The 15736-nt window shown below is 39.0% G+C and overlaps 1 protein-coding gene across 5 annotated transcripts in view; it reads right to left on the bottom strand.

The window, feature by feature from the left end:
• The window catches only part of ipo13b (importin 13b), a 180111-nt gene that overhangs the window by 84620 nt on the left and 79755 nt on the right, over positions 1 to 15736 (bottom strand). For 4 of the 5 annotated variants that reach the window (XR_007248427.2, XM_048539244.1, XM_048539246.1 and 1 more), the window contains 5 exons: positions 14552 to 14672; positions 11815 to 11962; positions 10117 to 10298; positions 6023 to 6049; positions 1467 to 1601 (listed from right to left, as the gene is read on the bottom strand). Coding sequence is in view for 4 of the 5 variants with exons in the window: in XM_048539244.1 (XP_048395201.1) it covers positions 1467 to 1601; positions 6023 to 6049; positions 10117 to 10298; positions 11815 to 11962; positions 14552 to 14672 (613 nt within the window). In the remaining variant the exon portion in view is untranslated. The remainder of the gene's footprint in view (positions 1 to 1466; positions 1602 to 6022; positions 6050 to 10116; positions 10299 to 11814; positions 11963 to 14551; positions 14673 to 15736) is intronic. The other variant, XM_048539248.1, reaches the window with a different exon arrangement.

Raw genomic sequence — 15736 nt, 5'->3', positions numbered from 1 at the left:
GCCATTTGGTATGTTTGCCTTTCTTGGTCTGTGCATTGCATAAAGGAGTAGGGAGGTCATGTTGCAGCTGCACAGGACATTGGTTAGGCTACTATTAGAATACGGCATCCAATTCTGGTCTCCCTGCTACAGGAAGGATGTTGTGAAATTTGAAAGGTTCAGAAAAGATTTACACAGATGTTGCCAGCGCTGCTCGGTTTGAGCTATGGGGAGAGACTGAATAAGCTGGGCCTATTTTCCCTGGACTATCGGAGACTGAAGGGTGACCTTATAGAGGGTTATAAAATTATGAGGGGAATGGATAGGGTAAATAGAAATAGGTCACATCCCTGGAATTGGGGAGTCCAAAACTAGAGGGCATGGGTTTACGTTGAGAAGGGAACGATTTAAGAGGAATCTAACGGGCAACTTTTCATGCAGAAAGCAGTGTATACATGAAATAGCCTGCCAGAGGAAATGATGGATGCAGGTACAATTATAATACTTAAAAGGCATCTGGATGGGCATATGAATAGGAAGGGTTTCAGAGGGATATGGGCCAAATGTTGGCAAATGGAATTAGATTTATTTAGGATATCTGATCAGCATGGACAAGTTGAACTGAGGGGTTTGTTTCCATGCTATAAATCTCTTTAATTCTAAAAGAATTAATAAAAACTATGGCTGCTCAGGTAAGCAACAAGCCAGCTAAATGGGAGAGGTGAGGGGAAAGAGGAAAACACTGGCAGAGTATAAAACAGCAAAAGCAAGATCACTCCGAAGGCATCACAAAGATTTATGGAAAGTAACAATGAAACATTATAATTTGCTTCTTTTTTAAACTCGAGTGATACACATTTGAGGTAATCTATCATTTAGTGTAGCAGAACAAGCAACTGATATGTTCAAAATTCAGTTTATTTCTAAACTGGATGATCCAACATTGGAATTTCAATGGATTGCACCTCCTTTCCTAGTCTTTCCATCCTGGAGCTTTTAAGTTGTTCAAGAAACAGTAACCAACTTGAATTTTAAAAGCAACCTTGCTCTAAGAATTGGAAACGTTGCCACTTATGAAACACAATTCTTTGCAGAATGCAATGAAGTAAGAAAATGCAATTTAATCACAACGTTAGTGTTGTAAATATTCGAGAAATGTTAAAATTAAACTAGCAAATTCACCTGCACATAAGTGAGTAGCTTTCAATAACTGTAAATTGACTAGTGCAAAATGAATATTGTCTAAGTGTGTGTACTGGTGTCTTTTTTTTTTAAATTTTGTGCTGTTGGAATTTAAATTAGCAGATTAACATGATTTGAGATCAACATTAAACATTAAAAAAAAAACTCCCTGTATTTAAGATAAATAGGGTGAAAATAAATGATTGGATCTGGGACAAAAACAATGAAGTATATAAAAAAAGGCCCGCAATGCTGAAGTATTGGTTTCAGGCCATATGATATTGCTGGCTTTTCGTTGTACATACCGGCTCGTCAGCAAGTTTCTCCAGCTGCTGAATGTAGGGGCTGATGAGGGAATGCAGGTTCCTAAGGATTTCCTCCACCTGGAGGGCAGAGAGCAAGAATCCCAGAGCCTGCATCAGCCACATACACTGACTTGTCTGAGAAAGAGGAAGAGAAATAAAAAATACTCAGTGAAGAAAAACAGATAATAAAGTTTGAGGATTTTCAAATTAAAATATAATTTTTGCAGTACCAAATAAAAATGAAAGCAGAATGTCTTGACAAGTGCTTTGTATGAACTTGTCGGCTTGCTTGCTGAGCTGGTTTCTTTTTATTCGGACGTTTCATCACTATGCTAGGCAACGTGAGTGAGGCCTTCAATGAAGCGATGCTGTTCTACTCCACTTGGAATTTATACTGTCTGGTCCATTTTGGGGAGTGGTGTCATTTTCAGTTTTGTTCTGTATGGGTTTGTATATGGAGTCCGATTCCATCTGTTTGATGATTGCATTACGGGTTGAGCATCTAGGAAATCTCATACGTGTCTATGCTTGTCTTAGGCTACTATAGTTACGTTGTTCTAGTTCAACTGATAGCCTTCATTATTTGAGTGTACTGATATTCGGGAAAGTTTGTTGCATCGTTTTGCAGCTAGCCAACATTCATGTATTCTGATGGCTAGTTTCCTTCCTGTCTGCCTGACGTAATGTTTGTGGCAGTTGGTGCATGGTATTTTGTAAACTACATTGGTTCTTAAAGTGATAATGGGAACTGCAGATGCTGGAGAACCCAAGATAACAAAGTGTGGAGCTGGATGAACACAGCAGGCCAAGCAGCATCTCAGGATCACAAAAGCTGACGTTTCGGGCCTAGACCCTTCATCAGAGACCCCTCTCTGATGAAGGGTCTAGGCCCGAAACGTCAGCTTTTGTGCTCCTGAGATGCTGCTTGGCCTGCTGTGTTCATCCAGCTCCACAGTGTTATCTTGGTTCTTAAAGTTGCAGGAATGGGGTCGTTAATCCTTGAGTGTGTTTGTTGTAGAGTGGCTGTGGGCTTGTGTGCTACCATGATTCCTAATGGTCTTCGGAGTCTCGGTTGTCAGTTCTGATATGTTCTTGACATAGGGCAGTGTGGCCAGAGTATTAGGGTGTACTGGGTCCTCTTGCTGTCTGTTTAGTAGGCACCAGTGGATGAAGTTGCGGGGATATCCGTTCATACCGAAGGTTTTCTGTAGGCGCTCTTCCTCTTTCCTGCATTGTTCTGGACTGTTCTGCAGTGAGAGTGCTGGCTCATTTAAATAGTGTCCTTATTACAGTTTTGTTTGTAGATGTTGGGGTGGTTGCTGTGAACGTTGAGGATTTGGTCAATGTGGGTTGCCTCCCTGCATACTGAAGTTTGGAACTCATACGTTTAGCTTGGACATCCAGAAACAGAAGCGGATTGTGGTTCTCTTCTTCTCTCGTGAATACGTTGTTGATGAGGTGGTGGGTTGGACTTGTATAAATGGGAAATTTCACACCAAAAATCACAGTACCTAAATACTACTGACCCGTAGTAGACAACAAACCTAGAATGAGCCCATCATCATCAAACAACACACGACCAAAACTAAGAGGAGATACAAGCTACAGGAGAAACTTACCAAACTGATCCACCACAAAGACAAGGACAACAACAAACCGGATACATGGATAAGAAACCTATTCAGCAAACGACTCACAGAAACTGAGAAAGCCGTCTTAATACATGGACTGAACCATCACCACAAAGATGTGACAGAACAGACTTCATGGCCGCCCTGGAGACTACATTATAAGAGAACTGACTCACAGACGAAACACAAGCCATCTGACAAAAACAAAGTTGCTGGAAAAGCTCAGGTCTAGCAGCATCTGTGAAGGAAAAAACAGAGTTAACAGAAATTCTGAGGAAGGGTCACCGGATTCGAAACATTAACTGCTTTTTCCTTCACAGATGCTACCAGACCTGCTGAGCTTTTTGTTTTTGTTCCTGATTCACAGCATCCGCAATTCTTTCGGTTTTTATTTAAGCCATCCGACAAAGTATAATCCCCACTCTAAACTGAAGGAACGAATGCGACACCCTGACCACAGACAGAAAAGCACTAGGTAAGCTCAAGAAAGACAACAGCATCATAATCCTACCAGCAGACAAAGGGCACATTGAAAATACCGGACTTTGTCAAGAAAGCACATGCACTGATCACAGATACAAACACTTACCAACAGGTGGCGATAGACACAACACTGCAGCAAGGCAATAGGATCACCCAGATACTGAAGGAGACTGAAAGGATGCAGCACAGATAACCACAGACTACATGAGAATGAAACCAGAAGGTATGAATATCCCCCAGTTCGACGGACCTCCTGAAGTACACAAACCAGACATCCCCCTCAGATTAATTGGTTCTCTAACAGGCACACCTTCACACAAACTGGCCAAGAACCTACACAGACTGAGACACCTGGTCGACAGATCATCTCATTCCATTCAATCAACGGAAGAATTCCTCAACACCGTCAAGAACACAGTCTTGTCGTCGCTGATTTTTACGGTATCCTTTGATGTCACAGCATTATTCATGTCTACCTGACATCCCACTAGCTAAAGAAACATTAGCCGCATTATTAGAGGAAGCCGGAACGCAAACCAGCAGCTCCATCAGCAATGACAACATACTAGACTTGTGCCTCACCACACACTTCGTCTTTAATGGTCAAGTATACAAACAGATCAATGGCACACCCATGAGGTCACTCACTGCAGAGATAGTCATGCAAAGACTAGAACACACTATCCTGTCCCCCATTCAACCTAAGCTGTGGATCCGATATGGGAACGACACATTTGTCATTATTAGACACAACAAGCTAGAAGAGACCCATCACCTCATCAACAAGGTATTTGCGGGGATTAAATTCACAAGAGAAGAAAACTACAATCGGCTTTCATTTCTGGACATCAGAGTTGAAAGTATGACAACAAGACTCCTAAGACGACTAGGAATCATGGGAGCAAACAAGCCCACAGCCGCTCTCGGACAAACTCTGAAGGATTAAAGACCCCATTTCCACAAAATGCAGAACCAACATCATTTACAAACGACCACACAACAACTGCCACAAACATTAAATTAGATAGACAGGAAGGAAACTAGCCATCAGAATACACGAACATCAGTTAGCAGCAAAACGACACAACGAACTTTCCTTAATATCCATACACTCAGACAATGAAGGCCATCAGGTTAACTGGGACAAGGTAACCATCATAGCCCAAGCCAAACATGGGCACGCATGGGAATTCCGAGAGGCATGGTTCTCAATGCATAATGCAATCCACAAACATATAGAATTGTACCCCATATACAAACTCATAACAGCACAAAACTGGAAAAGACACCATTCACCATTACAGATAGGACAGTATATAAATGGCGAAGACGGCACAAGAAGCGTTTGGCATCATGTCAGGCCTGAAATTCATTAAGGCGGGGATGCAGAGGAAGAGTCACTGGACCCGAAACGTCAATGCTGTTTTCTCCCTCACAGATGCTGCCAGACCTGTTGAGTTTTTCCAGCAACTTTGTTTTTGTTCCTGATTTGCAGCATCTGCGGTTCTTTCGGTTTTTATTTAGGACAGTATAAATTCCAAGCGGAGTAGAACAACATTGCTTCATCGGAGGCCTCACTGATGATGTTACCTAACATAGTGATGACATGTCTGAATGAAAACAAACCAGCTCAGTGAGCAAGTCAACAACCTCACCCACAACCCGAGCTACAAATCTATGCTAAAACTTTAAATGCTTTGTTTTTAATAAAAGCCCACATTTAAGAACATACAGAGTTTAAAGAAAGCACACAACAAAACTGGTAAAATCAAACAACAGACAAGTGGAAACTTCGCTAGCCACTAGATTTTGAAATACATATCAGTGCTGACTCCTCAAGAACTTGGTGGTAGTTTTGACAACCTACCCATAGCAAAACTAAATGTTATATTATGCAGCTCTTCAAAGAAGTTAGTCAGGGATTAAAAACTCCGTCGCTCTTTGTCCAATGCTCCAATGAACTGAACTGTGAGCCCTACTAATGTTCTAGTTTATCAATTATTCAGAAATATTTACACAAAATTTTCAAAAAATACTCACAGATGTAAATTATAGGGAAATGATATATTTAGAGTTTATATATGATGGAATAATTTAAAATTATAGAATCCCACTGAGTATCTGATCATATGCTCATGCTTTGTGTTAAAACCTTTTCCTCTGTTCCATTAAAATTAATTGCATACAAATACAAAAAGTTACATGTATACAGTCCAAAAATGTAGCAAATTTTTTTCTGAGCTAAAATACTGAGGCAACGCAATGTTAATTCTAAAGCACATATGTAGTTAACTTCACATTCTTGTCTTATCGAGTGGACTTAACACAATTATGAAACTGGTTTTATAGTCCACACAAACATAATGAAAGCATAAAAGCAATTCTAGATATTCCCTACTTCTATTTTTGTTAAACGTCAAACAGCTTTAAGAATCAACTAACCTTATGAATTTGTTTCATTAAAACCTCCTGTGGAAGACAATAGCAAAAAGAAACTCCAGGTTATCATTTGCTCACACCACAACAAAACATCAGGTTTGCTGACCTGTCTCTTAACCGGAGGTCTCACATCAGTTATAAATTTCAAAGCTTTAAATAACTTGATACACATGTTATCTGTGTTAATGGAGCACAAATACATGTACCTGCTTAACAACTTGTTTCCACCAAACTGAAACCACTTCCATCGCACTGTTTGTGAATTCCACTTCTAATAAACAGAGTCTAATAGCCCTTCACTGAAAATATATCCCTATTTCATTTGGCACTTCAACAACTCAAAAATGAGGAATAGTTTCAGGGCTTTTAAAAATAGCAGAAATGCTGGAAACATTACCAGGCTGCCAACATTTGACAAGATGAAAAAGACAGAATGCTTTGGGAGTAAAAATGTCACTATTTGACTAAGTACTTTCAGTGTACATTTTGTTATTTCAAAATGAATCAGCTGTACTTGGATATGGGTAGGTGCTTTATTCCTCTGTGTCTACCTGCAAAAACTCACGAAATAACATTTACTTACCCAGCTTTGGCAGTGAACTGGATAGTTCAAACTTTTAATTATGTAGACAGAGAAGGTGAGTTATAAACTGAAAATCAATTGAATGCTATTTGAACTATAAGTCAATTGACAACTTGGAATTTTCAATTGCTCTCAGCATTTAAAATTTTAAGACATTCCTAAACAAATCTCATGACCAGAAGAACCTAAAATTAAATGCAACGTAAAAATGCAAATAATATTTGATGGATACATACATAAACAGCTGAATTAGTTAATTATAATATACATGTATGTATAAATGCATACAAACCAAATGCAAAATAATGTTTGCACCCACTTAAGGGTGATTAAGATTTGATAAGGTTCTCCATGGGAGGCTCATTCAGAAAGTAAGGAGGCATTGGATTCAGGGAAATCTGGCTGTCTAGATACAGAATTGGCTCTTCAATAGAAGACAGAGGGTGGTGGCAGATGGACAATATTCAGCCTGAAGTTTGGTGACCAGTGGTGTTCCATATAGGTCTGTTCTGGGACCTCTGCTCTTTGTGATCTTTATAAATGACTTGGGTGAGGGAGTTCAAGGGTGGGTTAGTAAGTTTGCCGATGACATGAAGGGTGGCGGAGTTGTGGACAGCGGAGGGCTGTTGTAGGTTGCAACAGGACATTGACAGGATGCAGAGTTGGGCAAAGAAGTGGCAGCTGGAATTCAACCCAGAAGAGTGTGAAGTGATTCACTTTGGAAGGTCGAACTAAAATGTAGAATACAGGATTAACGGCAGGATTCTCGGCAGTGTGGAGGAACACAGAGATCCTGGGGGTCCACGTCCATAGATCCCTCAAAGTTGCGACCCAAGTTGATAGGGTTGTTAAGAAGGCATATGATGCATTGGCTTTCATTGGCAGGGGCAATGAGTTTAAGAGCCGTGAGGTTATGCTGCAGCTCTATAAAACCTGGTTAGACCACACTTGGAATATTGTGTTCAGTTCTAGTTGCCGCATTATAGGAAGGATGTGGAAGCTTTAGAGTGGGTGCAGAGGAGATTTACCAGGATGCTGCCTGGACTGGAGGGCAGGTCTTATGAGTAAAGGTTGAGGGAGCTTGGGCTTTTTACATTGGAGCAAAGAAGGATGAGAGGTGACTTGACAGAAGCATACATGATGATGAGAGGCAAAGCTAGAGTGCAAAGCCAGAGACATTTCCCCCGGGGCGAAAATGACTATTATGAGAGAGCATAATTTTAAGGCGATTAGAAGAAGGTATAGGGGAGATGTCAGAGGTAGGTCCTTTACACAGAGAGGGGTGGGTGTGTGGAACACGCTGCCAGCGGTGGTAGTGGAGTCAGATACATTAGGGACATTCAAGCAACTCTTGGATAGGCACATGGATGATAGTATAATGTAGGGCATGCAGGGTAGTTTGATCTTACAGTAGGATAATAGGTTATCACAACATTGTGGGTCAAAGGGACTGTAGTGTACTGTACTGTTCTACATTCTCAACCTTCTAATCAATTTATTAATATCATGCATAGACATTGGTATTTCCAAATTCTCAACTTCAATTTGTTTTACAAAGGGACAGGACAAGTTGAAAAATAAAAAAATACATTTTGCTTGGAATATAACTGATGTATCTTCACAACAAAGGTAGGACATAGCAGTTTATGTTGAAATCTTTTTCTAATAAAAGGGAGTTAATCAGTAATATAGATCTAAATAAATGTCACAAATTCAACATGTTTACACTGAGAGTTACTAAAATTTATGTTAGTAAAAATGAATGAATGCCACATTCTCGTCAACAACTGAGTATACTCCAGATTAAGATTTTTAGATTCTTGGGCACTAAAAGGAATGACAGGAAAATGAAGTTGATTTGAAGGTTAATCTTCAAGGGCCTCCTTCACAATTTCCACAGTTATTTCACATCCATTGGCAACAAGTAACGCAGGAAAACAATTAATTGGCACGCACTTTTAGAAAGAAAGGTCTTTTGGTTTGAACAATAACTGTTGACATTAGAACTGGGTCTTTGACTTAAAAGACCTCGTGATCTCATGAACAAAACTGAAGTAACAGCTCAGTTAAAATATATAAATTTCACTAATTCAGTTCGTCAGACAGTTTGGCATAATGTAGTAGCAGTCACTCTGAAGTGAATTAAGAACAAAGAAAAAGCAAAGAAAGGTACTGCATGGTGTAGCATAATACTATGGAGACTCTAGTTTGGATTCTTTGTGCTGGGTTGACTTAGCTAATTTAGTTTTACTGGGAGTTACTGACCAACATGCCCCTACAGGCTCAGGTGAACGAGAGAGATTGCAATCCATTTAACCTTGCTGAAATGCGTCAGTAACTTTACGAAGTAATGAATCAGAAAATAAGGCAAAAAATTGTATAAAATAATGATTAATTGAAGAAAAAGGCTGCAGTTCCCAAACTGTTGATTTTTAAAAAAAATAAGGATATTAACAAGAAGCTCCTGTGGACCCGCTTTAACACAGGTACCAGCTCAGAAGGGATGGAAATTTTGTTGACAAAGTCCATTATAAAGACCTGTTTCTTATTTTCACATCCATGATCTATAATATTATAATCATAATCATGCAACTAATGGATTGGACTGGAGCAAAAAAGAAACATTTCGTCTTCTCTCTATTCAATGGCCTATTGTTTCATCACCATCAGGAAGTTGGCAGTATTACTAAAATTACATACCTTCTCAAACATTTTGTCAGCAAAGAACCTCCAAAGTAATACTGAATAACGAGACACAGTGGATTCACTAAACTTCTCTCCTTTAAAAAAGGTCAGAGTGCACAGCCAGAGCAGTTAATGGGCATAATGCAGGACTTCCACCTCTCAGGGACAAAAGGTTTTAAAGAGGGTGAAAAGGTGGGGGTTCCAAGTGTACCTGCACGCTCAACATTAATTATCCACTTATGGGCTTCAATGACTCAGTGGTAGGTGGGGGGGACAACATTCACTCAAGTTCAAACCAACCAGTGGGTGGGCATTAAATCCAGCCCCAAATATCACCTATTCCTTCCACATTAGAAGGTAAACGAAGAAATAGAAACACAAAATATTTGGTCCAGATCCAGGCTGTTTGAACTACTGCATTTGTCATATCTTGCAGCGAAATGATCGAGGTGAATCTAATTTCAATGTACAAACAAAAACCCCCAAAGGACTGTGGATGCTGGAAATCAGAAAAAAAAAGCAGAAATTGCTGGAAACACAGAGTTCTGGCAGCAACTGTAGACAGAAAGTAGAGTAAATGTTTCAGATCCACTGACCATTCTTCAGAACTGATGAAAGACAGAGGTGCTGAGATTTTCCAGCAATTTCTGCTCGTTTCCAATTTCATTGTAGCTCAACAGCACAGTCAGCTGACACAAAATTCCTGATTTCACATTTTAAAGTGGCACCATAAGGATTTAAAAGAACATCAGAAGTCAGTACATTAAATGTAAATCAATGCAGCATCTAACTGTTCGGAAGTAGCTTATAAAATCTGGATGATCATTACCTGAGAAACTGCCACAATATTAGCAGCATAGGGAGGTAGGTCATACTTGCATTCTCTACAGATCTTCTTCAGTGTGGAAACACTGGATATGGAAAGTTCTGCATTTCCTAAAGCATGCAATACCAATGGCAATACACTGTTAATCATCACTGGGTGATCGGCCAACCATTCAGCTAGTGCACCTGGAAGAAAGATTGTAAGTAGTTTAAACAAAAAAATTCTGGTACTCAAATTTATAAATATGAAGCTGCAAGTATGGCCGTTAGCACAGTCAATAATTTAGATAGTTTAATCAAGCAAAGAAACAAGGAAATTATTGTATAATTGTGTGGCATTAAGCTGGACAGTCAAACTCCAAACCCGGGTCAAAATTGAGTTTATCCAAAATGATACACTACATTCTGGTTTATTGTTAGATATTTCGCACACGTAACACGTGGTTTGCCAAAAACGGTTAACAATCAAACATCTTCACAAATGATTAACACTACTGGAATTATTCACCCTATCAAAGCCTGATTACATTTGTAAATTGTTATGCAGTTTCTGTCTGTCAAAAAATCTGTAATCCAGGAGTTTCAATTAATATTGTACAGGAATATTTGACCTGTTTCATTTCACCGAGAATCTCAAATATGATTGTATATTTCTTAACCAAATGGCATCTCGTTAAAGGTAAGAAAAATTGGCATTGTCACTTTGAATGCTCAAATAATCATCAAGCATTGCCTGATGTCAAGTCAACTGGCCTTGGAATAGGCCTTAGCCACAACCTGGTCATTAACTATTCATATCTGCTATTGCATCATAATGAGAGAAGATGGAGGAAAACCATTTGGTACATCTTACCGTATACTTATTTACAGCTACTCCAATTCGCAAACAAACAGCACCCACAAGCTACACAATTCTAGGGTTTACCATCAATTACCACATCTGTGAGCTAGACATTCTATGGGAAATTTCTAAATATCAATCCTAAGCTTTATTTTAAATTGTTTTCTTCAATATCTTCTTGTCTTACTGTTTTGATTGATGCTTATATGTTTAAGTTATCTTTCTAGACAATTCACTTCATAAGGCTCCACCTTTTAAGCTGTAGAGCTCAAATTTCTTAAAATATTCCTCACAAATTAGTCCTTGTAATGGTAAGAATTCTTCACAACACTACCTCAGATTCCAAAGCCTGTGTCTCATGAGCAAGCTTAATTGGGCATACAAAGATGCAAGTTGGCTCCAAAGCCTGTTTTTCACAAGCAAGCTGAAAACGGGCACGTGAAGGTGAAAGCTTGTTTAACGTGTTAGATGACTTTAGCATGATTACCTGCAATTTATTCTCTCGGGTTTTGGCTTTATAGTTCATTATGTTTTGTTGTCTACTCTCCACCGGTGACAACCAAAGTTGAAAACTGAATTTGTTAAATGATCTTTAAAAATTTAATCCTTATTTACTTCAACACCATTCAGCAATCTTATCAAATTGTAGCTCTCCCCCACCCCAGTCCAAGACAAAGTTCATGGTTCACTCAGACTTCAGCATATATCCGATGTGACACTTGCAGTACAACTCAGTGCATAAATGCATTGTCTGACATCTCATCTTCACTGGGACATTTTTTGATCTGATTTAGAACAGACAAATCCTACCGCTGTTTAGAGAATACATGCATGCAATTTTCAATAAGTAAAGCCATTTACCTATAGTAAACATCACAGTGTCAGCCAGCTGCACATTGCTAATGTTTATCCTTGGAATAAGACCAATCAAGCCTGGAATAACATCAGAATAGTTGACATCATTGGTTTCTGCAATAGATTGAAACCCATACAAACAGGCTTCAATGTGCTAAAAAGAGAGAAAAAGGGAGAGGAAAAAATAGTTACACAATGCAACAAAATTAGCATTTGTCAATTGTTTAAAATAGAAACTGTAATACCCATAAAACCAACATTTTGACGAAAACCAAAAGGAACCAAACATTTGGCCTAAAAACATACAAAACAGTCAACGACTATCTATTTTAAAGGTACCAACACAGAATTATTTGACTCTGTCCAGTCTGCACTTTCCATCTAAATTGCAGTATCAGTAAAATTGCACAAGGATTCTTAAGCTAATGCTGCATTTTGTACATATCCCATATCAGCCCTATTTATTTTAGATTCAAATAATGAAATTATATTATCATTTCCGCTTGGGAAAACGTCTCTGGCTATCCACTCACCTCATCCTTCTTTGCTCCAATGTAAAAAGCCCAATCTCCCTCAACCTTTACTCATAAGAATGGCCCACCAGTCCAGGCAGCATCCTGGTAAATCTCCTCTGCACCCTCTCTAAAGCTTCCACATCCTTCCTACAATGAGGCAACCAGAACTGGACACAATATTCCAAGTGTGGTCTAACCAGGTTTTTATCGAGCTGCAGCATAACCTCACAGCTCAAACTCAATGCCCCTGCCAACGTAAGCCAACACACCACATGGCTTCTTAACAACCCTAATCAACTTGAATGGCATCTTTGAGGGAACTATGCACGTGGACCCCCAGGATCCCTCTACTCCTTCACACTGCCGAGAATCCTGCCATTAATCCTTTATTCTGCATTCAAATTCCACCTTCCAAAATGAATCACATCACACTTTTCTGGGTTGAATTCCATCTGTCACTTCTTTGCCCGACTCTACATCCTGTCAATGTCCCATTGCAATCTACAACCGCCCTCTACAACTCCACCAACTTGCGTGTCATCGACAAACTTACCTACCCACCCTTGAACTCCCCCATCCAAGTCATTTATTAAAAAAAAAAATCACAAAAAGCAGAGGTCCCAGAACAGATCTTTGTAGAATACCACTGGTCAATGAGCTCCAGGCTGAATAGGTTCGATCTACCAGCACCCTCTGTCTTCTCTTGGCCTGTCAGTTTTGTATCCAGACAACAAATTTTTCCCCGATCCCATGCCTCCTTACTTTCTGAATGAGCCTACCATGGGAAACCTTATCAAATGCCTTGCTAAAATCCATATACACCACATCCTCTGCTCTGCCTTCAATGTGTTACGTCACATCCTTGAAGAATTCAATAAGGCTTGTGAGGCATGATCTGCTCTACCAAAGCCATGCTGACTATTTCGAATCACAGTTAATTTGCAAATAATCATAAACACTACCTCTCAGAATCCTCTCCAATAACTTGTCCATCACAGAAGACAGACTGACTGGACTGTAATTTCCAGTATTATCCCTATTCCCTTTTTGGAACGAGGGAGCGATATTCGCCACCCTCCAATCAGGGTGAGCCAGCTACATAAAATGCCACAATTACTGATGCAGATCAGTGGATTGGTACTTTCCATTAAATTCAATCACCTAGAAAGGTAGAGGTCAAAACCGCTATTAGATACACTCCTTAGTGGGATTAAGTTCCAACAATTAAGCTTACTTCCTGAAGCCAGTATCCAGCTTAAACTCATCTGCTTGACAGGCTTAAACATTCAAATCCATCATTACTTTCTGTTGCCAGCACGTTGTATACAACATACTGCATACATTGCAGCAACTTGTCATTATTTCTACATTAGAACACTTGGAACTTGAGACTTTCGACACACAGATGGGCACAGCAACAGCTGGGTTCAAATTCCAGGATCTCTAGGTTTTCTCCAAGTCATACACCAGAGGACATCTGTACCCAAAACTTTTGGGGGCACTTTTAGCAAATTGTCAGGAAGAAGCTCACTGCTATTTCAAGGACAACCATGGATAGGCACTAAATGCCTATCCTGAAAGCAACTTCCATATCCATGCAAACTTTTCATGGAGCAGTCAGTAAACTAAATGCCAACGGTAAAATGGCATTTTTTGCATGACTAAACTAGAAGCAGTCTTTTATTTTTTGAGCAGATGTTAATTTAACTGGTATTGAAGATAGTTTCACTTCTTGCTTTTAAATGCAAGAATCAGGCAAGCACTTGAGTAAATGGCTTAGACAATCAAAATTTCAAGGTAATATTCATGTGAATATTGAACAAAGTAGTGTGCAAGCTTATTGAAAATGTATTTCACTTAAGTGTAGATAGCTGAAAATAACATTTTACAATCACTAATCCTCTTTAACAATTTTAAAAAGTCACAAACCAGGATTGGATTATCTTATGCTGCTCCAAATACCACACATTATTGCAAATACTGTACTTAAAAGCACCTGGGTACAAGTCTTAAGGTTCTTATACTCTAAAGAATAGAGTGCAATTCTTATGTAGTGTATTTTCTAGAATAATCAAGATATCACCCAGCTATGTTTCATCGTCTGAGGATGTTGTTTATTCTGAACTCCTATTAAAAATATTTAACACTCTTAGAAATTAAATGTGTTTATACTAAGCTGAACCTAGATTTTTTAACGTGAGCTATCAGTGCAATAATGTAGTACCCACCTGCCATGAGGATGCTTGCTCACTGTCAGTTAAAAGTCGTCCCAGTTTGTCATACAGATTACTTAATAATTCTGCTCCAAGCATCTCATATACATACATCAAAGTATCAGAAATATCAACCCTATCAAGGAAAAAGCATTTTATTTGAAATAATTATGAAAACAAAATTATAAACATTTGCAACTAAAATTACATAAACATATTAAGTAACTGAAATATCTTACTTAGGATTTAACGATAAATTAGAAATCCAAACGCTCTAATGAGGCTGAACTGATGTCAATAATCCAGAACTACTTGTCAACTGTATACATGGTCAAATGCACTCATTTCAAGCAAAGGTTGATGTCAAGCCAAAAATCACATTTAGGAGAAACTGGCAGCACACAAAAGAAACAAGAGTGATCGACATGGCTCCTTAAGCTTCAATATGCTCCTGCTTGATCTCCCTCAAATTCTAACCAAATTTCAACCAACTTCCCTTATGCTGTGTCTAAAAATTTAATCAATCAATCTCAGTCTTGCAAATGCTCTTTACCCAGCACCTACTCCCTCTGAAATAGAGAATTCCAAAGACTCTCAACCCTATTGGTGAAGAAATTTCTGGTCACCTCAGTCCTAAATGACCAGCCTCTTGATCCTGAGATTACAAACTCAACGTCAGGACTTTTCATGCAGAAGAAAGTCACTAAATATGTACACTATCAGTTCTCTCAGACCTGTATATATTTCAACGAGATCAAATCTCAATTTTAAATCCTGGAGACCAATCAGCCCATCCTACTTAACCAACCCCCATTGTGCAACATTCATTTCAGTAATCAATCAAGTGGACAAACAGAAACCCTGATGGGATCTATCCTGGAAAGCACAGGTTTGCAAACACCACCAACTAAGTGCTAAGTAATTTTACCACATATTAACTTGAAAAGTATCAATTTACCCATATGTACTGCTGAGAAAAAGGGATTAAAAATACTTGGAAATGCACAATACCTCTTACACCTTCAGGATAATAGGAGTATTTCACAACCAATGACATTTTATTTACTCATGGTAAATTGCTGGTTGGGCCAACATTTATTGCCTATCCCTAAGTATCCTTAAGGTAGTGGTGAGCTGTCTTCTTGAACTGCTGCAATCCATGTGCTGGGAGTAGACCCACTATGAGGATGCTGTGGTTTT

The sequence above is a fragment of the Stegostoma tigrinum genome, chromosome 8 (genome assembly GCF_030684315.1).
Source record: "Stegostoma tigrinum isolate sSteTig4 chromosome 8, sSteTig4.hap1, whole genome shotgun sequence".
Lineage (NCBI taxonomy): Eukaryota > Metazoa > Chordata > Chondrichthyes > Orectolobiformes > Stegostomatidae > Stegostoma > Stegostoma tigrinum.
The sequence above is the reverse complement of the archived record's forward strand: the minus strand, read 5'-3'. Positions and strand labels throughout refer to the sequence as shown.